The 25,467-nt window shown below is 40.1% G+C and overlaps 2 protein-coding genes across 3 annotated transcripts in view; one reads left to right on the plus strand and one right to left on the minus strand.

The window, feature by feature from the left end:
* Positions 1 to 25,467, plus strand: part of LOC309655611 (uncharacterized protein) — a gene marked incomplete at its 3' end in the record, with an annotated part of 398,594 nt that overhangs the window by 85,545 nt on the left and 287,582 nt on the right. The window lies entirely within an intron of this gene.
* The window catches only part of GNG2 (G protein subunit gamma 2), a 130,096-nt gene continuing 111,028 nt past the window's right edge, over positions 6,400 to 25,467 (minus strand). For both annotated transcript variants that reach the window (XM_082448425.1, XM_082448426.1), the window contains one exon: positions 6,400 to 9,645. In XM_082448425.1, coding sequence (XP_082304551.1) covers positions 9,517 to 9,645 — 129 coding nt within the window. In that variant the 3' untranslated portion in view covers positions 6,400 to 9,516. The remainder of the gene's footprint in view (positions 9,646 to 25,467) is intronic.

Consider the following 25,467-nt stretch of genomic DNA (forward strand, 5'->3'; position numbering starts at 1 on the left):
GAAAATTATCTCCTAACACGCTGTTTAATTGTGAAATTGAATTCAGGAATGTTTTCCTAGAAGACATTTGAACAGCACCCAAGGGGACAACCTAAAACACTTCTATCTCCCCCTTTTGAATCAAATCATCTTCTCTCCTCAAATTCTACTCACGACTCTGCCACAAGATAGCTGCATGATTTTAAATGACGCTTAATTTTTCCCACCTGCCAAAGAAGGGGTTGGACTAGAAAGCTATTGATAAGGGAGCATTTCTCAAACTTTATGGTCTAAGGACTCCTTTTCACTTTTAAAAATTATTGATAACCTCCTTGAATTATGAAGACTTTGGTTTAGGTGGATTGTATCTATTCTATTTACCATATTAGGAATTAAAACTGAAAATTTTTCTTAACATATGCATCTATTAATTCATGGAAAATAACAATAACAAGCCCATTACACGTTAACATACATAACTATGTTGTCCAAAATAAAAAAAAATGTATATAATGAGAAGAGTGGCTTTGTTTTACAATTTTGCAAATCTTTTTAGTGATCAGCTTAATAGAAGACTGCTGAATTCTCATGTGTGTTTGCATTCAATCTGTTGTGACATCGATATCATTGTAGCCTCTCAAATCTCCACTCTACACTCATGAATGAAAGTAGAAGAGGCAACATCCTAGTATTATGATAAAAATAATTTTGACCTAGCGGATCCCCTGAAAGGATCTCAGGGACCCTTAGGAGTTCCCGGAACACTCTTTGAGACCCGCTGTTGTAAAGTAAATGGAGATAACCTGCAGGTGGAGTCGTGATTTTTTTGGTGATGGGATGTACCTGTACCTCATGCTGACCCCTTTCTTAGGGTGCCAGTTTGCTTTTGCAGGCGTTCTGGAGCAGTAAGCTTTTCCTCCCGTGTGCGTGCGGATGCCAGTGTAGCAACATCTGTTGGCTCTGTGCTGGGATTCTGCATTCCGAGCTTGAGTGGGATACTGCATATTCTTGGAGTAGAGACAGGAAATGGGTTGGGGGTGGGGGAAGGAAATGAGCACCATTCTCATCCTTTCCCAAAGATGGACTGGGTGAGACCTTGAAGCTACATTTGCAAGAGCCTTTTTCCTGGGCTTCTTCCCTGACCCTTTTCTCCAGTGAAACCCCTGGAAGCCTCCACTGCCACTCAGACCCTGCTTCTGACCCTTGGAGGGTTACTGGGCTCTGAGATCACAGGGCAGCAGTTGCTAGAAAGGGAAGGGATTTTCCCCTCCCGAAAGTCCTGAAGGAAAAGAAACACTCCGACCTTCCCTGTTAAAATCACCCTTCTTGGTTTTCCTTGCGCAGGCTTCTCGATACCAGGATATATTTTCTGTGCCAGGTGAATACTTCCTAGGTACCAAATGACTACAGTGAAGAAAAGCTAAGTATTGACAAGAAAGAATTCATTGATTTCTTCATTCCAGAGAAGTGATTCAGAGGCTTGACGTTTACAAACAACCTGCTCGTTCTATAGATAAGAGCAGATTCAGAATTTTTTTAATCACCTCCCTCTGATGCACTTGCATTCTAATTTATATTATAAGATAGAAATTGGGAGTTAAGTTTTTGGAATCAAGGCAGATTTAGGTTCATGTCCTCGATCTCCCGCTTAATAGCAGTGGGAACTTGGGGAAATGTCAGCCGTTCTAAGTTTCAAATTCCTCGTCTATAAAATGGGGGTGAATTCGTTTGAGTGCCCTAATGCAGAGCCTGAATCAAGGACTTGGATGCAGGTAATTCATTGGGGCTGGTGGTGAGAGTGATCTCAGAAAGCAGAAATGTAGGAGGAAAGAAAAGGAAACAGATAAGGAGGAAAAAACCAACATGATGTGTTATTGGGCTGGTTTCTATCCTGGTCAATTAAGACTCAGACCTGCCAGAGACCATCCGAGAAATCCTACAAAACGTACCCCTAAATTAGCCTCTGCAAGGTGGGCGCCTCATCCCTCATTGGTTGAGGATTGTCCCTGAGGGTATTCATTCTCCCCTCTCCCCCTACCCACTCTGGGCAAGAATGAGTCTCCGCTGCAGCTATGGCTGAAATCACAAGTGGGTCACCAGATGTGACATGAGGCAACAAAGATGTTTGCTACGCTACAGCAGTAATATCCATGTCATAGACTTATTGTGAGAATTAAATGCAATGACGTCTATGCAATGTCTAGCATCATGCTTGGCACATAGTTAAGTGCTTAATAAGTGTTCACTTTACTGTTGCTGCTGCTGCTGTTATTATTATCATCATCATCATCATGATTATTATCACTGCACTTTCTTGAATGAGAGAGACAGGGGTAAGTTTATGGTTTACAGGACTCTAGGAGTGACCCTAATCTACAGCCTATCTCTTTCATACCATGATTTACCATGACCTATGGCCAGTTGTTATGATTATTGCGGATTATTACAGTATTTTTACTTTCTCTCTTTGTGTGTGTATGTGTGTGTGTGTTGTCAAAATTTGGGTGCAAGGAGAAGGCATATTCTGTCAGTTGTGTGGGGTGGAAAAAAGTTGCTAACCATTGCTCTGGAGCAGCGCTTGCCAATAGAACTTCCTGAATGATGGGAATGCCCTATGTCCCTGCCGTCCAGTACACTAGTCACTAGCTGCATATGGCTACTGGACACTTGAACTACGGTTAGTGTGGCAGAGGAACTGAAGTTTTAATTTTATTCAATACTAGTTAATTTGAATCTAAATTTAAAAAGCCACATGGAAACAACAAGGACCTACTGTGTGTCATAGGGAACCTTACTCAGTATCTTGTAATAACCTACAATGGAAAAGAAACTGAAAAAGAATATATATATATATGTATGTATAACCAAATCACTTTGCTCTACACTTGAAACTAACACAACATTGTAAATCAACTATACTTCAATTTTTTAAAAAGTCACATGTAGACACAGTGGAGGGCAATTAGAGAAAGTGTTCTCAGTGGAGAGTGGAATGGACCCCTCCGTGGGGCTAAAATTAAGATGACGCAGTTACCAGTGTTTCCTCTGGCCCCTGGGCCCACAGGGGCCCCCAAATCTCACTTCCAGGTTGGAAAGTGGTGGTATCTTCTAGGCCAAGGGGCTGCTAGCTAAAGAGAATGAAGACGTGGGGACGTGGAGCTGGCACCAGTTAGAGAGGAGAGGCCACAGGCACCCTGCGACTTGGTCCAGCACTCTGTGCACAGAGCCGACTGCTGACCGTCGGGGGTGGGGGGCAGTTGGGGGTGGAGCTTCATTCTCAGGCTCACAAGACGGCTTTTATAGTTATGCCTCTGCCTTGTCCCATTTCTCTGCAGGCATTTGCCCTGTGCTCAGTCCATCAATGATCATTGCTGAGTACCTCCTGTGTCCTCAAGTGCTGTGCTACACACCGAGGAGGATTAAAGAGAGGCCTGCTCAGCTGGTGTTCTCTGCTCCCTAGAAAATGACAGTTTACCCTGGGAGACAAGATTCTCATATAAGAAGCCATTAACTCCAACGTCACCTCCTCTGGCTGGCGATCCACCTCTGCCCTCCTCCCCTCGGCTTCCTGTGTCCTAGAACTTCTCACCGTGACTGATAATTACTTTTTACTTGCATATTTCCTCCACTAAACCAGGAGCTCCACAAAGGCAGGGCCCATGGTGTCTACCTTAGCACAATGCCTCAGACTCAGTCAAATACTAGATTTTTTGGTGCCGATGACAAGGGCAACAGCAGTTGAGCGAGGAAAGAGATGAGTAGTCCCTGAAGTCATTCACAGACAGCGTGGAATTCAGACTTGGCTTGAAACCGAGCGAGATTTGTTTACTTGAGGAGCTGAGTAATGGCATTCCTGAGGGGGTAACATCATAGGCAAAGGCATGGAGGTAGGGTTGAAGATCTTACATTTACAGGAGACAGGATGAATCAGAGGAGAGGTTAGAAAACAAAGTAGGAATAGTCGGGTGGATTTGACTCCCCAGGGCCTTGCCAGCCAGACAGCTGCATGTGGACCTGATGGGTTGATAAGAGCTCTGTGAGCCAGATTACTCTGGGTGGCTGCATGTGGGGTGGCCTGAGTTACATCAATGAGTCAGGCAAGATGTGGTTGGCACCAGTTATTTTTGCCTTTAACCTTCAATCTCTGATCTCTTCAATACTGATCCTCTAGTACAAGTACTTTTGTACAAGTACTAGTACAAGTACTTTTGCCTTTAACCTTCAATCTCTGATCTCTTCAATACTGATCCTCTAGTACAAGTACTTCAGTTTCCTTGGAACCACTGTTCTGCCTGTGTGGCAGAGGGATCTCTATGCCCAGGTTCAGGGATGGGTGGGCACATGAACCAGATCCAGCCAATAAGAGTCTTAGGAAGTGTTTCGGGGAGACAGCCAGGGACTTTTGCTGGAGCTGCCACTATCTTTCTTCTGTGCTGGCTAAACTGGTGGGATGTAAGCCTGGAGCTGCAGACACCATCCTGATGCTGCAGGGGAAGTCTGTCTGAGAATTAAACCAGCACAAAAGAAAGTAGAGCCAAGGAAATGAGAGAGACATCTGATGACATCATCTGAGCACCTGGATCCAGCTGAGGCTGAATTGGGATCTGTTTCTGAGCTCTTCGGTTATTAGCCAGTTTCAGCTAGATTTCTGCCACTTGCGTGCAGAGGACTCCTGATTAATGAATGCTCAGGGGTAAGTGGGATGACTTAGAGTGGGAGGAGATGAGAGAGTGGCTACACCAGTGGGTGGACATGAGGCACTGAGGGTCTGAACCACAGAGCCCTGGGGTAGAGAGAAAAGGCAGTGAGTCAAAAGGCAAGAAGGAATGATCTAGACTTTTCCTCTCTTCGAAAGTTGTGCAAGCAGGGTCTAGTGATTCTTTATCACCTCTTCCTTCACGATGCCCTTTACCTACTCTCTTTCATTTGGCTTAGACAACTGTGTGAGGCAAGTGAATCAAGTACACTGTCCCCATTTTATAGCATGGAGAGGTTAAAGGACTTGGCCAAGGTCACATGGAACTCTGGGGCCTTGCTCCTGTTCTCCAGCTCATGCTGGCTGGGCTCTTGCTTGCCTACAGTATGAACTGAGGTCACCAGGCACCATCTTTCTGTCACCCTGGTGTGGAGGTACACCCCGCCTCTGGGCTTCTTTTATTACGGACATGGAGAAGCAGTAGGTGTTCTTACTGAGGAAGGCCCGGGAGCCCGTGACCCTCTTCATTAAAAATAAATTCTGCCTGAGTCTCCTGGTTCTAAATAGAAGAGAATGTAGATTTGGGGCAGAACCGAAGGGAAAGGGATTTCCCTTGGCAAATTATTTGCAATTTGTGGATTGGAGCTGACCCAGCTCCAATTCCCACGTCATTGTGCTGTGTAAAATGTGAGCAGCTTATTAAAGAACCAGAGCTGGAAGCAATCCTCCCCCGGGGGCACAACAGAACAGGAGCAGAGTTAAAACCCACCAGCTTCCTCCTCTCTGCGTCTCACGTCTGGGAGCTGCCGAGATTCTCAGTCGCGGGTCACGTGTTCACTCCAGGGCAGCCACTTCCTGCAGCTGTGGGAATAAGAGCCAGCATGTTGACAATTAGTTTGTGCCTTTCGTGAGGCGTGATGAAAAGCCGGCTGTCGTAAGTACTTAAATTAGTGGTCCTCAATAGCATGCAACGGAGTGCACGGTCTTAAGCACCATTGCTAGCAATTCTGAGTTAGTGGGGGGCCCAGTGTCTGCCTTTTACATCGGCATTCCAGGTGATTCTGAAACAGGTGATCCAGGGATCACAGTCTGAGAAACAATGATGTAAGTGGACAAATGCACAAACTCCAAGTGGCCCCTTCACTGGAAGTTTAAAGATGCTTTTGTCGCAGGCACGAATCCTGAGAGATCCAGCATCTCCTTCTTACAAACAGGCTCTGTTACTCCCTGGCATAATTTGAAGGACATACAGAAGGGTATCTTGACTGAGAAATCTCCAAGAAGCTGTGAATCTAGAGTTCTAAGCCTTTATCTTCTCTAGTACTCCTTTTAAATCACGAGCAGCTTATGGAGAACAGCATGTTTTCTGTTCAATTTTTTTTTTTTTCTTTGTAAAGGAGAAATCCCCATGTGGTATACCCATAACATGTTCAAGTGTAAATGCATCTCCTGTATCTTCACGGTCCAGCCTGCCAGAGCCTGGACTCTTTCCCATCACCTTTCTCTGTCCCCCGGCACTGTACCCAGGGAGAAAGGCTTTTAAAGAGCCTCATGTGAGTTTTTGCCTCCTTAGGTGCCTCTATTAACAAACTCCTAAAGAAAATTCATGAATTCCTATTTCCTCATCCATCTTGTTATGTGTCATCAACCTTCTCAAATTAACCATAGAATCGATGGGCGAGGTGGTCCATGGGCTTTCACAATAAAATCGACTGCATATGAAATGAATCTGAAAATTCCATTTATTAAAACAAATACATTGTCCATGGGGGATGAAAATGTACACATCACATTCAGGTTTTTCTGCTTTAACATTTCTGTATTTCCCTCTCTTTGAAAGATACACTCCATAGATCTTATATAGGAAAAATGTGAACAATTCTAGGGCTGGGAAAACATTCATGTATACGCAACAATTCACCATTGCCAGGAGCAGCTAGAAACAAATATATAAAAAAAAAAAAAAAGTACAAAAATCCCTTAAGACAGCATGCTTCTCAAAATTCCTTTTGTAAATATGAGTACATGGAGAAATGGTTTAAAACTTTTCCTTGGTGAGCAATCTCTTTCAAATATTATTAGCAAAATTAGCCTCAGTTCAAAGTACTTATTCACATGCTCTGACTTAAATAGCACTTGGTTTAAAATGGAAAGAAAAAAAAAAGAAAACAGATTTAATATTGAGGATGAGGCAAGATTGGTTTTTTTCTTAATAGAGTTTGCATTCTAAATATGAGCGTTATTATTACTGTTTAAAGAATTCCATGGCAGATTTTCATTACTACCCAATATATTATATATGTAAATTAGGGCCTTGAATAATTAAGCTAAGTTTTCCTATTAGTTACCCCTTAAGATAAAATTATGCTGGTGAAAATGATTGTTAAATTTCTAAAAGAATTAAGACTCTTTAGAAGCATAAGTAATCAAAAGATAATTTCCCCCTTAACAAGTAAAAATACCAATAAATCAAAACTCATAGAAAAACTCTGGGATTATAATTCCCTTCTGTAGCACATGAAGTTATGAAAAAGCCAAACATTTTTCTTAAATTTAATTTCAGATGGGCTGTGTATTTTCTGCCTTCTTTCTCCTTTGATAAACAAGGGCACATGCAGTTTGGAACTTCCTTAACTTTTAATTACCAGAGCTGTATTCCTAAAAGTTTTAATTCCATTTTAATTTCTCCAAAGACCTAGCTTTACATGAAAATATAGAGTCCTTCTGAGAAAAGTAAATGGTGTGGATTATGAAAAGCATCAGGGTTTTATAATGACGCCTTAATCACCACCAAAGAGTGCTTTATTCACAGTTGTTTTTGTGTGACCACACATTCAATTCGTATTTCCGCACATTTTAAAAATGTGGTTGGGTTTTAGCTGATTCCACAGTATTACTAAGCCAATGGTACAATACTGTAGTTTAATAAATACTCTGCCAGGGTTTTTCTCCTCTAAATCTTCTTCAGTGTCCCGCTGACTGTAGCAAAATCCCAAGGTTTGAACAGAAATATCTGGTTATAGGAGTGCATTCATACGTTTAACAATGTCTTAATATTCTCTTCCCCCTCCCCAGGCATGAGTTTTAGTTGGATGTATTTATTCTTTTACCATCATGCCCATACAAGGAGCTAAGGAGAAAGTTTATCAAGTCTGTTTCAAGATCTGTCCTTGGCATATTACATCTTTTTATCTTCTTTTTTTCCTTCCTTTCTATCTTTTTTTTTTAGTGGGAGGAAGAGAATGGAAAGAGAATAAAATTAATTCAGAAATGGTCTTTCAGGATTTCAAAGCAAACAAGGAATTGTAAGAGAGCCCACACCTGCCTGGGAATGACAGAAAAAAGTGAGACAGACTTCCAGACCTCCAATTACTGGTGGAGGCTGGAGCCACAAAGAAAAATCACTTTCAATATCATTTCTTGGGAAGAGAGAGCTCAAGCTGCAAGGAAGTTTGTAAATAAGACTCTAACAAACAAAGCAGAGAACAAAAACAAAGAAAAGATTCTATTGAAAATTTTGGTGGGTAAAAAACAAAGGTCATTTCAGGGGCAAAAAGAGCCAGAACGCTTTCTGGTGGAGCTGCTGGGGGCAGCAGCTGCCCCCTTCTCCCTAGCCCGTGAGCAGCCAGATTCTGAGAGTGGGTCTGGTCTGGAGTTGTGGGTTTATTTCTCCTGATACTTAAACAAACAAGGGCCACGTTTTTTCGTGTTAAGAACAGCACAGAAAGGCTTCTTTCAATCTACAATTTCTGTGATTCAGGGAAAAAAGGGAATTTGCTCTGACTCTTCGATAAAAGCACTTCCCAACTCAGGGTGAATCCTTGCCTCTGTCGCTTGGCGCTCCCTGTGCTGCCCTGGGTCCTGGATCAAACCAAAATGCTTTGGATTCTGGAAAATATGTTGAAGAGGTGTTGACGCCACTGTTAACTAAGGAGGTATTTTAGGCATGGCTAAGGCTCTGAAGTAATCTCAATTTTCAAGATACTGAGTTTTTCCTCCCCAGCTTCCTTTCTCTTTCGTTCTTTTTCTAAACTTTACAGTAAAACTGAATGGATGTAACATGGGGACATTTTCATGCAGTATTACTCAAAAATTGTCACAAATATATGAAAGCACCAGTCACAACACATGATTTACTTTTACTTGCAGAATCAAAGCTATCATGTACAAATGTTAGGGACAGTGATAAAAGAGTACAGACAACCGGCATTTTTTGTTGTTGTTGTTATTACCATGAGGATAAACCACGGGGAACATCTCCTTAAACCCTTTGGGTGTTCATCCTTTGAGCTCAGTCTTACAGACAAATCCAGCCCAAATCTCTTTACTACTCTAATGGGGACGGGTGGAAGGAGGGGTAGGGGAGAAGGGAGAAGGGAAAAAGAAAAAGAAAGGCACAAAGACGAAACATCAACTCCATTAAACCGAACCGCTCCTACACTGGACGACTCAGCTCGTCAAAGGGTATTCTAAAGGCAATATTCATTCCAAGAAGGTCATACATATCTGAGCTCAGTACAGCTGTCTGTTTTATTTTTTAAATATGAAGCAGAAACATAAGGTTTGGGAGGGATAGCAGGAAAGAAATGACACCGATTTTGTCTTTACATACTCCCCTCCTCCAGGCAATTCTGCAGACATCAGATCTCTTAACTCGGGGTGTGGATCAGCTCTCATTCTCATAAAGGGGACCAGTTCTTTAAACATGCATAGCCTGGAGTCTCCAGGATGGTTCTCCTCCCTCTCTTTAAATGCTGTGGACTAGAAAGGCGCCCACTTTGCTAAAAACTCTACATCAGTGTCCCTGGAGCCCCGAGGCTCCTCAGGTTCCTCTTGAAGACTTAAAGGATAGCACAGAAAAACTTCTTCTCCCTAAATGGGTTCTCTGAAGCCGGAACAGGCGTCAGGAGGGGATCTTCCTTGGCATGCGCTTCACAGTAGGCCATCAAGTCTGCAGCTGCCTTGGACACCTGGAAAAGACGACAAAAACAACCAAAACTTGAGATGGGGCGTCGACGAAGGCATTGATGCAGGTGCAACGAGTCAAGGCTCAGGCCTGGGTGTCCAAACTGCCTGGGTTCAAGTGAAGCAAGATACTCATCCCCCATAAGCCTCTGTTTCCTCGTCTGCGAAGAAAGGAGCTGATGATCTTGACCTTACAGGATTGTTACAAGCAGGTCCGGGATTAGGGTGAGGTGAGGCTCTGAGGGTACAACACTGAAGGAGGCGTTCAGGGTCATGCAAATATCAACCTTGTATTTGTCCAGCCCTGAGAGTGGGTGTCTCCTTAAATTCTGTGCCCCAGGTAGGTTGCTTCCCTCGTCCTAGTCCCAGCCCTGGCTGCAAGGATTAAGTGAGGTAATTCACATAAATCATTTAGTGCCTGGAACATAGGAAGATTTCCACATAGGCTGGCCATCATTATCATTCTGTAGTTGTGTCTCTCTGCTTCAGAAGTTGTGCTAGGGATGCCTAAAGCCATGTTGATGTCCTTTTTTAACAAACACATCAGAGATATTATATACTTATACATACACACATAACCTTATACGTTATGCATTTTTAAATTTTATATATATTATGTATGATAATATATTAGTATGTTATAATTTATTACACATTATATATATTACTTCAGTCAAGTATTGCACCCTTTAGGGAGTCCCACTGGGAGGCTGGTCAGTGATCTCAGTGATGCTGTAGTTTCATAACACTTCTCACAACACTTCTGTAGCTCCTTGTTGGTAGTCTTCTGGAGTACCTTCCTTTGATCAGCTTTGACAGTGGCAAATTTCCACTACTTGAGAGGGGATTTAATTTGGGGAAGTAAACTAAAAGTTATTTGTAACCACATCCGGGGACTAGGTGGATGATGATCTATCTGGGAAATGCCACTGGGGGTCAAAAACCATAAAGTCAAGAGTCAATTTCTTATGTGACCTCATACGTTTGCTCTGGAAATCACTCCAAACATTTTCCACATCACTGTGCTACTAAAATAGCCTCTCAAAGTGACTACTGAAAGGATAATCCTCTGTAAGAGTGGGGAGATTGTAGTATTTCTGTAAAGATTCACTGCCCCTCCTATATATGGGTTATACATACCCATACAATGGCATCAGACTTGCTCTGGCCAATGAGACATGAGTAGAAGTGATGTGAGTCACTTTCGGGCAGAAGCTTCAAGAACCAATGCATAGTTTGCGTCTGCCATTTTGTCTAACTGAAATAATTTACTGTAAACCACCTTAATTGATTCAGAGGTTTTAGTAAAACATGGCGGCCATACTCTTGATTTGTTCCTTGTCCCAGGTTTGAGTTGATTAGAACTTTGTCACTTAAAGGCTTTTCAATATTAGAGTTTACAGGTTGGAAATGAGAATCAATTTCATCTTCTAATCCCATAAATCTTTGAATGTTTGGACTCTATGTTCCGTTTTTCTCAGACCAGATAGAGGCAATATTCCAGGTAGAGGTTGCTTGAAGGTAACATGGTGTGGAGTGGCAGCTATCTGTGATGACATGTGGGTGAGAAGAAGAATGAAAAGTATATCTTTGCTATTGTAGCCTCTAAGAATCGGAGGAGAGAGCCTTTTGTTACTGCAACAAAACCGAGTCTATGCTGACTGATATAAAGAGGTATAGGTACTGATATGCTTGTTAGTTTCCTCTTTCTGGCTAAACAAAACCCAATCTAGGTGGCTTAAAATAACAGTAATTTATTCCCTCAGTCAGTGCTAGAGGATAGAAGGTTGAGATCAAAGTGTCCGCAGGGTTGGTCCCTACTGGAGGCTCTGATGGAGAAGCATCTGTTCCATGCTTCTCAATCAGTGTCTGGTGGTCGCTGGCACTTGGTGTACCTTGGCTTTTAGATGCATCATTCCACTTTCTGCCTCCACCTTCACATGGTATTCTCTCCTGTGTGTCTCTGTCCTCACATGGCGTTCTCCTCTTTGCCTATGTCCAAATATCCTACCCACCAGTCATCAGATTAGGCCCACCCTAATCCAGTATGACCTCAACTTAGCTTGATTACATCTACAAACACCCTATTTCCAAATAAGATCTCATTCTAAGGTTCTAGGTGGGCATCAATTTTAGGGGATGCTCTTCAACCCAGTATAGCATATTTGTGTAAAAGTCAGTCTCACTATTTTTAAATTGTAAATCATTTTTTATTTATCTTTTTCCCAGCTCCACTGAGATATAATTCACATATAATGTTGTGTGAGTTTAAGGTATACAGTGTAATCATTTGATACACTTCTATATTGTGAAATGATTACCACAGTATGGTTAGTTAACACCCCTAACACCTCACATAATTACCTTTTTCTTTAATTGTGGTGAGAACATTTAAGAGTTACTTTCTTAGCAACTTCAAGTATGTAATTCAGTATTGTTAACTACAGTCACCACATTGTACATCAGCTCGCCAGAACTTATTCTTCTTATAACTGGAAGTTTGTATCCTTTGACTGACATCTCCCCATATCCCTCACTACCCCCAGCCCCTGACAACCACCATTCTACTCTGTTTCTCTGAGTTCAGGTTTTTTAGATTCCACATATAAGTGACGGTATTCATCTTTCTCTGTCTGACGTGTCTCACTAACATAATGCCCTCCGAGTCCACCCAAATGGCAGAATATCCTTCTTTCTCATGGCTGAATAATACTCCACTGTAAATAATACATCTTCTTTCTTCATTCATCTGCAGATGGACTTAGGTTGTTTCCATGTCTTGGCTATTGTGAATAGTGCTGCCATGAATATGTAAGTGCAGATACCTCTTTGAGATCTTGATTGGATATATATACTTATCAAATATATATATATCTCAGAAGTAGGATTGCTAGATCCTATGATAGTTCTATTTTTAATTTTTTTAGGAACCTCTGTACTGTTTTCCATAGTGGCTGTACCAATTTATGTTCCCATCAATAGTACACAAGGGTTCCCTTTTCTCCACATTCTTGCCAACACTTGTTATTGCTCATCTTTTTTGGTAATAGCCATTCTAACAAGTGTAAAATGATATCTCGCTGTGGTTTTAATTTGCGTTTCCCAGATTAGCGGTATTGAGCATTGTTTCACACACTTGTTGGACATTTATATCTTCTTTGGAATAATGTCTATTCAGTTCCTCTGCCCATTTTTAAATCAGATTGTTTGTTTGCTATTAAGTTGTATGAATTCTTTACATTAACCCTTTATCAGATACAAGGTCTGACATTTTTCTCCCATTCCATAGGTTGCTTTTTCATTTTGTTGACTCTTTCTTTTAATGTGTGGAAGCTTTTTAGTTTCATGTAGTTGCACTTATTTATTTTTGCTTTTCTTGCATGTGCTTTTGGTGTCATATCCAAGAAATCATTGCCAAGATCAATGTCAAGGAGCTTACCCTCTATGTTTTCTTCTAGGAGTTTTACAGTTTTAGATCTTATATTGAAGTCTTTGATCCATTTTGTGTTAACTTTTGTGAGTAGGATAAGGCAGGGGTCCAGTTTCACTTTGCTGCATGTGATTATCCATTTTTCCCAACACCACTTATTGAAGAGACTATCATTTTCCCATCAAGCACTCTGGCTCCTTTGTCAAATATTAGTTGATGGTATATGCTGGGGTTTATTTCTGGGTTCTTGATTCTGTTTCATTGTTTTATGTGTCTATTTTTTATGCCGTACTGTTTTTATTACTATAGCTTTGTAATATAGTTTGAAATCAGGGAGTGTAATGCCTCCAGCTTTGTTCCTCTTTCTCAGAATTGCTTTGGCTATTTGGAGTCTTTTGTGGTTCCATATGAATTTTATGATTTATTTTTTTATTTCTGTGAAAAATTCCATTGGAATTTTGATAGAGATTGCCTTGAATCTATAGATGGCTTTGGGTAGTATGGACATTTTACAGATGTAGAGAACAAACGTATGGACACCAAGGGGGGAAAGCCATGGGGTGGTGGGGGTGGGGGTGTGATGAATTGGGCGATTGGGATTGACATGTATACACTGATGTGTATAAAACTGATGACTAATAAGAACCTGCTGTATAAAATAAATAAATAAAATTCAAAAATTAAAAAAATATATTAATTCTTCTGACCCATGAACACAGGATATCTTTCCATTTATTTATGTCTTAATTTCTTTCATCAGAGTCTTATAATTTTTAGTGTACAGATCTTTCAACTCCTTGAGTAAATTTATTCCTAAGTATTTTATTTTTGAAGCTATTGTGAACGGGATTTTCTTTATTTCTTTTTCAGTTATTTCATTGTTAGTGTACAGAAACACAACTGATTTTTGTATGTTGATTTTTTATCCGGCTACTTTACTGAGTTCATTGATTAGCTCTAACAGGTTTTTTTTTCTGTTTTTTGGTGAAATTTTTAGAATTTTCTCTATATAAGATCATCATCTACAAACAGAGACAATTTTACTTTTTTTGTTTCTATTTAAATATCTTTTATTATTTCTTCCCTGACTGTTCTGGTTAGGTCTTCCAGTACTATGTTGAATAGAGTCATGAGAGTGGGTAATCTTGTCTTATTTCTGATCTTACAGGAAAAGCTTTTAATCTTTTACCATTGAGTACAATGTCAGCTGTGGGCTTGATATATATGGACTTTATTATGTTGAGGTACGTTCCTTCTATACCCAATTTGTTGAGAGTTTTTATCATGAAAGGGTGTTGTATTTTGTTAAATTTTCTTTCTGCATCTAAATGAGATGATCATATGATTTTTATCTTTCATTCTATTAATGTGATGTATCACATTTATTGACATGCATACATTGCACTATCCTTGTATCACAGGAATAAATCCCACTCGTTTGTGGTATATGATCCTTTTAATGTGCTGTTGAATTCGGTTTGCTAATATTTTGTTGAGAATTTTAGCATTCATATTCATCAGGGATATTGGTTTACAGTTTTCTTTTCTTGTAATGTCCTTATCTGGCTTTGGTATCAGGGTAATGCTGGCCTGTAAAATAGTTTAGAAGTGTTCCCTACTCTTCAATTTTTTGGAAGAATTTGAGAAGAACTGGCATTAATTTTTTTAATGTTTGGTAGAATTCACCAGGAGAGCCATCTGGTCCTGAGATTTTCTTTATTGGGAAATTTTTGATTACTGATTCAATTTCCTTATGAGTAATTGGTCTGTTCAGGTTTTCTATTTCTTTCTCTTTTTTTTTAATAATTTTATTTATTTATTTATTTTTTATTTTTGGCTGCATTGGGTCTTCGTTGCTGTGTGTGGGCTTCCTCTAGTTGCAGAGAGTGGGAGCTACTCTTCATTGTGGTGCACGGACATCTCACTGTGGTGGCTTCTCTTTGTTGCAGAGCTTGGGCTCTAGGCACGCGGGCTTCAATAGTTGTGGCTCGTGGGCTCTAGAGTGCAGGCTCTGCAGTTGTGGCGCACGGGATTAGTTGCTCCACGGCATGTGGGATCTTCCCGGACCAGGGCTTGAACCCATGTCTCCTGCATTAGCAGGCGGATTCTTAACCACTGTGCCACCAGGGAAGTCCCCAGATTTTCTATTTCTTAATGATTCAGTCTTGGTAGGTTATGTATTTCTAAAAACTTATCCATGTCTTTTAGGTTATCCAATTTGTTGCATGTGATTGTTCATAAGTAGTCTCAGGATCCTTTGTATTTCTGTGATATCAGTTGTAATGTCTCTTCTTTCATTTCCAGTTTTACTTATTTGAGTCTTTTCTTTTTTTCTTAGTCTAGCTAAAGGTTTGTCAATTTTGTTCCATCTTTTCAAAAAACACAGACCTTATATTTGCTGATTTTTTCTGTTGTTTTTCTGGTCTCTATTTCATTTATTTCTGCTCTTTGTGTTTGCTTCCTTCTGGTAATTTTGTGCTTAAGCTATTTTTTTCTAGTTCTTTGAGGTATACAGTTAGGTTGTTTATTTGAAATCATTTTTAGTTTTTTCTTAATGTAGGTGTTTATCACTGTAAACTTCCCTCTTAGAACTGCTTTTGCTGCATCCCATACATTTTGGTATGTTTTGTTTCCTCTTTTTGTTTGTTTCAAGATTAAAAAAATTTTTTTTTGTGTATTTCTTCTTTGATCCATTGCTGGTTGTTCACAAGTGTGTTGTTTAATTTCTGCATATTGGTGAACTTTTCAGTTTTACTCCTGTTACTGATTTCTAGTTTCATACAATTGTGATTGGAAAAGATTCTTGGTATGATTTCAAGCTTCTTAAATTTGCCAAGACTTGTCTTATGACCTATCATTTGACCTATCCTAGAGAATGTTCCGTGTGCACTTAAGAACAAGTATATTCTGTGGCTGTTGGATGCAATGTTCTGTATATGTCTGTTAGGTTAACTTGGTCTAAAGTATAGTTCAAGTTCAACATTTCCTTATTGATTTTCTGTCTGGATGATCTATCCATTGTTGAAAGTGAGGTATTAAAGTTGCCAGCTATGACTGTATTGTCTATTTCTCCCTTTAGGTCTGTTAATATTTGCTTAATGGTACTAATGGTTAATATTTGCTAAATAGGTACTCTGATTTTGGGTGTGTATATATTTATGATTATTGTATCCTTTTAATAAATTGACCTAGTTATCATTATATAATGACTTTCTTTGTCTCGTTACAAGTTTTGACTTAAATTCTCACTCTTTAATAGGTATTACATTGCTTATAAAAATATTTTTATTGTGTTTCTATTTTGTTCCAGACATTAAGTTTTCTTTATTGATCTACAAAATAATCCTGAGGTAGGAACTATTTTCCTCCTTTTATAGATGAAAAATTTAGGCTCAGTACATTGCATGAGTGGTTCAATGTCATATAGCAAAGTACACAGCAGAAGAAGAACTTGAACGTTAGTGTTCTGCCATTAAGCCACAGCCATCTACATACAAACTACTCAAATGCAAGGGTAGTTCCAAAGGCTGATTGAAATTCTTTGTGCATCTTTATGAAATGCTATTATGACAGAACGAAAGGAAACAGCCTGTTCTTGTCTTAGCTCCTTTAAATGAAAGCAAAGAACAGACTTTCAGAATCTCAATTATCATTTTTGGTTTTGTTTTGTTTTTTTAATTGTTTGAGCTGTAGTCATTATTATGCCAAATGGGAGCTTAGCTGCAAGCAGCAGAGACTGGACAATAGTAATATGTAAAACTTACTTGTTAACAAGAGATCCAACAGTATCCCTACTCATCTGCAATGCTCACATACAAATATGTGGCAGGAACTGTCAAAATCTTTTTATGGTACAGAAAGTACTATACTGGGCAAAATTTAATAGCTTAGAGTTGCTCATATCTTGTATTTGAACACTTGACTCTGAACAGTTTCCTTCTAAAAATATACCATGTGTTTTATCATGTTTCCTCAACTAGATTGCAATCTCCTGTGGGTGATGGTCCAATACAATGTCAGAATCCTAGCAGTAATTAGAACAATTGCTAATATTTATCTGCCCTTGCTACATGTCAGAACTGTGCTAACCACTTTACACACAGTATTTTATTTAATCCTTACAACAACATTATGGGTCACAAGCTATTATTATTATCCTCATTTTTAATATGTGAAGTGGAGGCTTCATTAGGTAAACATTTGCCCTAGTTCTCACAGCTCGTGAGTACCTGAGTCATGAGTCTCAGTGTTCTTGACTTGATCTTTATGAATGCTCTTTCTTTCGAACCCATAGCTTCATCCTTGTTCCTTACTTTTCAGTGAGTCACAGCAATAGTCTGCCTGGCAAATCTTCTTGCTTTCTAACTATCCCTGCTAACATTGTGCATACAGATTCTTTTACGTTTCACATTCCTAGGCCTAGTTCTTCCATGAAGATTTCACCAGTAACTCTAGGTAATCTCTCCCTTTTCCATCCTGTTGATTCTTCCTACAAAAATATCTCAAATTTGGGAGGTGATCAAGATGGCAGAGTAGGAGGACCTGGAACTTACCTCTCCCCACAAATACAACAAAAAAACACCTAAATGTGGAACAATTCTCACTGAAAACTAACTGGAAACTGGCAGAAAACTCCTGTACAACCACGGCTGAAAGAAAGATCTACACGGAATTGGGTAGGAAGGGAAGAGAAGCAATCAGGTCAGGACCTGTGGCCCAGGAAGGGAACTCAGAAGAAAAGGGAGATTATAGGGGTAGAGATCCTCCCTGGGGAGTGAATGGTTCGAGCTACATATTGTAGGCTCCAGTCCTGGGGTCTGGCACAGGGAAGACAAGCCCCCTTGGCTGATTGGAGGGCTGGGGGGACTAACACAAGGGCTGTGGGAAGGCCGGACTCTGTCTAGTTGTGAGGAATGCACATACGTGCTTGATTTCTCCTGAGTCAGAGTGGAGAGGGCTGACTGAAACTGCCTGGGTGGCTGACTGGTTTCCCATGACTGCCCGGTGCTCTCCAGCTTGAGGAGTGAACGCTCCAGCCCTGCTTACTTCATGTCGTAGCTCCACACTGGAGTGAGGGCTGCCATGACAGAAAGAACTCAGCTAAGAGACACAGAGGTGGCTCAGACCTGAGGCACTGTGTGAGCAGGGTGGGGGCAGCCATTACTGGCACTTACACAGGCAGTGCATCAGAAGCAGCCTGGAACTCTGTGGCTGGACCACTGCAGCTTGTACCCTGTCAGATGCTGAGAGCCCAAGTGGGCCCCTCTTGCTCCAGCACTGCTCCCAAGGGTGCTGGTGCTGGGAGAGAGGAGAGTTCACACTTAAAGGGAACAGAGCCAGCTCAAACCTGATCCTCAGAGCTTCTGCTCCAGCAACTTGGGACCTGCCCGCACCCCCATTAGGGCAGTAACAGCCACTGAGCAGACAGGAAGCCCTGGCTTGCACCTGGCTCTGGCCCTAGCCTCTCCACCTCCAGCCCCACCTCCTACCAAGGTGATAGCTGCCAGCACACCCTGAGGAAAGACATGACTTGTGTTCACGTCAAATCCAGCTCTCCTACCAAAGCCATTGAGTACATGCAGACTGTATAGGGATGCTCCCAGAAAAATATCTCAAATTTGTCCCCTTATTGTCACCTCTCTTGCAACTACCCTGGTCCAAGCCTCCATCTTCTTTTCGCACAATTACTGAAATAACCTCTTAAATAAAAAATTCCAAGGGATCTTTTATAGACTGAATGTTTGTGTCCCCCCCCACCCCCAATTCATATGTTGAAATCTAATCCCCAGTGTGATGGTGTTTGGAGTTGGGGCCTTTGTGGGGTGACTAGGTCATGAGAGTAGAGCCCTCACGAATGGAATTCGTGCTCTTATAAAAGAGACCCCGGAGAGCTCCCTTGCCCCTTTAACCATGTGAGGTCACAGAGAGAAGGTAGCCTTCTACAAATCAGGAAGCAGGCCCTTACTAGACACCACATCTACTGACACCTTGATCTTGGATTTCTAGTCTCAGAACTGTGAGAAATAAATATCTGTTGTTCATAAGCCACCTAGTGTATGGCATTCTGTTGTAGTAGCTCAAATGGACTAAGACAGGATCCATGAATAGAATGCAGGGTGTGGTCAGTTAAGTTCAATTATTAAAAAAAAATTACATCTTTATTTTCACTAATCTGAAATGGAAATCTAACATTTCTTTCCATTATAGATGTAGACAACACAATTAGCATTAACAGTTTCTGTGACTTAGTCACCAATAAAAATCAGATATTTTCCATCATATTACAGTAACTGCAGATATCTCAACATTTATTTATGTTCTTTTGCTTTATAAGTATAGACCCACTATTACATCCTATATAATCAGTTAATAAAGAAGTATATATATTTAGCTGTACCACAAATGTTTTCTGATAAACTATATTTTAATATAATTAGTTTCCTTTGTAATTTAAAAACATTATTCTGAGAAGGAGACCATATGCTTTGGCAGACAGCCAAACAGGTCTAGGGGCAAAAAAGATTTTAAGAATCTCAGTTGTAAATAACTTCTCTACTTTTACAATTGTGCCAGGAGTAGTACTCTCCATACTACAGCTAGAAGGATATTTTTAAAATATAAATTGGCTCATATAACTCCCCTATTTAAAACTTTCAAGAGCTTCCCATTGTACTTTGTGGAAAGCCAAGACATCATAAAAACAGCCTGTGGGTCCTGCTTACTTTGGGCCTGCCATCTCTCCAATTTCATGTTGTAGCATTTTTTTCCTCCCACACAGGTCTCCTCTCTCTAAGTTCGTGAAAGCTCCAAGTTCTTTTCTGCCTCAGAGCTCCACATATACAATTCCCTGGAACAGTCTTCTCCCCATCTCCTCACCAGGCTGGCTCCTTCTCTTCCTTCAGGGGTGAAATACCATTCTTTGCAGAGTCTTTACTGACTACCTCATCCAATAATGACTTTCCTCATTAGACTCTTTCAGAGCACCCCATTCTTTTCCTTCACAGAAAAACATTTTTTACAATGTATAATTACAACCATTGTTTGTTTATTTGATGTTTGATGTTTGATATTTCCCTTTTGGCATTCTGCTCTATGAAGGCAGCGATCATATCTATTTTATTCACAACTGTGTCATCAGTGCCAGCACATAGGAAACACTCAAATAATTGCTGAAGAAGTTCTCAAATACAATCTTAATCAACAAATACTCCATTCATCTAATATTTACTGAGTACCTAATTGCCAGTCACAGTTCTGGGGGATTGGCATAATCAGGGAACAAAATAAACAAAGCTTCCTGTCCTTGTGGAACTTATGCAGTATTCTAGACTTCCAATTCTGATGATGATGGAGGAACAGCAACAAATCAAACCCTCCTGCTTTAACTTAAAAACTGAAAAAAAAAAAATATGTGAACAAATGTTTTTTAAATAGTAGAGAACAGGCAGCAGAGGACAGTGATCCCTGAGAGAAGGGAGGCAAGAAAAACCCCAAGAATGTTTCAGCAGCACTGCTTGAAAATGGTTTCTAGGCCACAGCACAGGGAGGGGCTACCCAAACAGATTTCATGAACCTCCTTGAGTTGAGGAGAGAGTGACAGAGTAGAAAGAGCTACACACATACACAAACAAAGAGAGAGAGAGAGAGAGTGAGAGAGAGTGAGAGAGCTATCTGGAGGCCTCCAGAGGATTCCTTTTGAGTCTTTAGCTAATTACTGATCAGCACATATGTGGGAGAAAACTGCTTGAGGCTGTGCAAAGAATTTCAGAAAGGATCAAGTGAAACAATCCCTGGTGATCACACAGGGCTGGAATAGTTTGTGTTTCTACTGGCTAGAGTACATAGACCTCATAACACATAGGGGATTAAGTAGAGTCTTAAAAAGGGTATGTTCAGTAGTGGTGCCAAGTAGGCCTTGGTTAAAGGCTGTTGTGGATCCACCTATCAAAGTTTAAAAGTAAGCCTTGAATAGATCAAAATGTTTCCAAGTAACTTAATTGGACCACAGAACAAAACCCCCAAATATTTAAAGAAACAAGAAATTTCAGTATGCCACAAAATAAAATTCACAATGTCTGGAATCCAATAAAAAAAAAAATCCAGACATACAGGTAAGTAAGGGGAATAAATCTATCCCATAATGAGGAGAAAAATTAATCCAAATTGATTAATCTCATAATGAGGAGAAAAAGACCCAGAACTGACATACATAGATGATAAAATTAATAGATAAGGATGCTGTTAAAACAGCTATTGTAAATATTTTCTATATAATCAAGAAAATAGAGGAAAGCAAAACAGGATTAAAAGAGACATGGAAGATATTAAAAAGACCCAAATCAAATTTCTAGAGATAAAAAACACACTGAATGGAATTAGCACCTGATTAGACTTTGCAGAAGAAAAGATTAGTGAACTTGAAGACAATAATGGGAACTCTCCAAAGTGAAGCACAGAGAGAAAACAGACTGAAAACAATAAAAAAAAAACCCCAAATACAAAAAACAACCCCCCACAAAAAAACCCCAGAACACACTGAGCTAGGAGACAACTTCAAGTGGCCTAATACACATATAATTGGAGTCTCTGAGGAGAGGAGAAAGATGGTGTGTGGAGGAGAGGAAAGAAAAAATATTTGAAGACATAATAACTGAAAATTTCCAAATTTGATAAAAACTACAAACCCACAGGTTTAAGTAACTCAACAAAATCCAAATGAAAAAATATGAATCAAACTACACCAATGCACAGCGTAATCAAATTGCTTATATAGTATTTGAGTAGGAGGATGGAGAGAAGAAAATGAAACATAATAAATAGCTATAGAGAATGTTAGATGGTAGTAAGTTTTATAAGAAAATGAAAAGTAGAGCAGAGTAAAAGGGGTTAAGAGTGTATATATGGGTGGGGGGGCATGGAAGACAGGTTGCAATAGTTAGGCTTAATTGAGAAGGTAATCAATCTTTGAGTAAAAACTTATAAAGTTTATGGTAAGAGAAATGGGGAGCCATTGATGTATTTTAAAGAAGCATTCTGGATGCTATGTTGAGAATAGGACTCTATGGGAGTAAGGGTAGAGGCGGGGATTCCTGGAGACTATTGCTGTAATCTAAGTGAGAGGTGACAGTGGTTCAGAACAGAGAAATAGCAGCAGAGGTGGTGATGAGAAGTATAATTCTGGATAAACAGCATTTGAAACTAGAATCACAGGATTTTATGATGGATTAGAGATAGTGTGTGAATAAAAAAATAAGAACTAAGGATAACTCTAAGTTTTTGGACTGATCTAATGGAAAGATGGAGTTGCCATCATTTCAGCTGCAGGGAGAGAAGATTTGGGGAGGAAGACTGGGAATTCAGTTTTAGAAAGGTTGAAATAGAAACATCTGTTAATGAGATATGCAATGCTGGAGTTAGAAGCAAGATTTAGACTAGAGACATAAATTTGGGACTTGAGGCCATACAGATGGTACATAAAGCCTTGGGAATGAGCAAGATTACCAAAGGAGTACATTTAGATAGAAAAGAGAGGAACAAGGATTGAACCCTGGAACAACTTCAATGTAAGAAGTTGGGGAGCCTAAGAGGAACAGCAAAGGAAATTTAAAAGGAGTAGCTTGTGACAGTGGGGAGTACTGAGAGCCAAATGAAGAAAGTGCTTCAAGGCATAAGGAATCATCAACCATGTCAATAGGTCAAGTAAGATGAAAACTGAGAACTGACTACTAGATTTAGCAATTTGAAGTCATTGGTGACCTTGATGAGAGAAGCTTCAGTGGAATGGTGGAGTGAAATGGGTGTAGAGCAAATGGGGCCTCCTCCTCCTTCTTCTTTATGAACAATTCAATCTTAAAGGCTTAGGGTAGGACCAAGCAAGGTATTATAGTTTCCACAGTAGGTCAGGGGCCCGTGGTGGGATGTCAGAGCTGGAGCAATGTGAGGAGAGCATCTGTGCAGGGGGCAGCCTGGTGAGGCGTATGGGAGCCCAAGTGGGATGTGAAGGCATCTGCATCAGGGAGAGAGGTTATGGAGTGGGAGCTTGGTTCCATACATGGGAGTTGATCAAATAAGGATAAGAGGAGCCAGGTTTCTCACCAACAGTGAGGGGAGTTACAAATATGGAAAGTAGAAAGCTGGAATGAACCCTGTGGTGTAGGATAGGACCCGGTGGTGTCGATGTGAACTCATGGTTACATATACACATATGTACAGATAAAGAAATATAGATGTAAAAGTGTGTGTGTGTGCACACACATGCCCTTGTGTGCATGCGTGTGTGAATTCTCTAGCTCTGTCCACTGAGAGGACCCAGGAGCAGCAACTCTTCAGCAATGAGTACACTTAGCATCGAGATCTTGATTTCTAAATACCATTCTCAAGGGAACTAGTGCTCTTGGAGAAAAGAATGATTCCAGGGCTGGGCCAGGGAAATAACAAGAGGACCCTAGAGAATCTTTTTGTGCCGAAAACTAAGGAAGTACTCAAAGAATGAGGGAGACGTTTCAAAGGACACAGTAGCCAATGATTTAGCCTGTGCCAATTTAAACATAAAAAAATTAATGATGACAGTATCAGATTATAAATCATTCAATAAAAGAGGAAACCACAAGTGCATAATAAATTTTAAAAAATAGAATGTTTGATGAGGAATGGGATAGTTATATAGCCTCAAGATCCTTCCCTCAAACTACAAATATTTATTAACTACAAAGGAGAAAAGAATACCTTTACATGGAGAAACCTGGCAGACACCACCTTAATCAAGTAATTAAGGTTAATATCACCAGTGACAATTTGAAATCATGTGCCACTGATAGAATGCAGTGAGATGGACACCCCATCAGTTCTCTGCTATTAATGTTTTGTTACTTTAATTAAATCATAAAGAAACAGCAGACAAACCTAAATTGAGTGACATTCTATAAAGTAATGGCCTATAATCTTAAAAAATGTCAAGGTCATAAGAGTCAAGGAAGTCTACGTAACTGTGCCTGACAGGACAGCTAAATGCAACTCATGATTCTGAACTGGGTTCTTTTGCTCAAAGGGACATTATTGGGATGATTTGCAATACTTAAATGGGGTCTGAGGGGTAGAAGGTAGTGATGTATCAATGTTAATTATGCATGATGATTATATTATGATTATGTAGAAGAATGTTTTTACTTGTAGGAAATATTAAAGTATCCAGAGGTGATAGGGCACCTGTTGACAACTTTTCTCAAATGGTTCAGGGAAAAACAAAATTCTTTGCCTTGTATTTGAAACTCTTCTGTACCTTCAAGGTTATTTCCAGAGTAAAAATATTTTTTCTAAAGAAAGGGAAAAGAGATATTAGAAACAGTGAATATGGACAACTTTCTCAAGAAGTTACATTGCAAAGCAGAGCAAACAAATGAGGCAGTTGCTGGAGGAGGAAACGGGGGGTTCAAGAGAAGAAATTTAAATTTTATTTAAGATGGAGAAATAACACTATGTTTGAATGTTGTTGGAAAGGATGAAACAGAGGACCAAAACTGGTGATTCAGAATGGGCAGTGAACTGCTGGAGCGCGTTCCTGATGAAGGAGATGAGATCTGATGTGCAGTGATGGGATTTACTTTTGATAAGAGCAAGGATCTCCCTGGATTGACAACTCCTGAAACCCAGCTACCCAGCAACCTCACCAAACTAGACTGGGGCTGAGAACCAGGGAGTAAGGGGAGGGGGACTCTAGACAGTCCCAGTAAAAGCCACCAGATTGTGATTTTAGGCTCTGAAAAAATAGGAACCCATTCTAGGCAAATGCCCTGACAGCTTTAAGAAGAAGCAGTTGCCAGTAAGTATAAAAACCAGACCCAAGAATTTAAATGGTGAGTAAGTCTACAGCTCCGTCTTTATTACATCCTGAAATTGAAACACATCTTAAAATTAATGTTGCGAAATGCTTGCAAGCCACCAGGCCAACAAGCACTGATAGGTCGTCACTGCCTGTGCATGTGGGAAGTTGCCTGTGTGTTAAGGGTATCAGTCATTCAATCACTCCTTCAGTTGAGTTGCCTGCACTAATGGAGCCATCAAGGGTTGACAACTTTAAATTGATGCTTAAAAGGACTTGAAAGATCACGCTGGGATGGAGGCTTAGAATGAGAAGTTATTGTGAACATCGAACACTGCCTGTCACAAGCCTGGCAAGATAGCTGAAGGCAAAAGAAACTGCCACACCTCTGGGAAGAGATCATAAGATTTTCACACTAGGAGAGATTGACCTGATATTTGTCTAGAAAGATCTTTTTACTCAGGTCAAAAGCTGCTGGCTACTTTAAAGTCTTTATTTTTCTTTGAATCATTAATATGTAATTCAAGTAAAGGAAAATTAAAACATCTAGTTTGATCCTTAGTAAATGCAGAAGAAACA

Source organism: Balaenoptera physalus, assembly GCF_965194825.1.
Source record: "Balaenoptera physalus genome assembly, chromosome: 2".
NCBI classification, from domain to species: domain Eukaryota; kingdom Metazoa; phylum Chordata; class Mammalia; order Artiodactyla; family Balaenopteridae; genus Balaenoptera; species Balaenoptera physalus.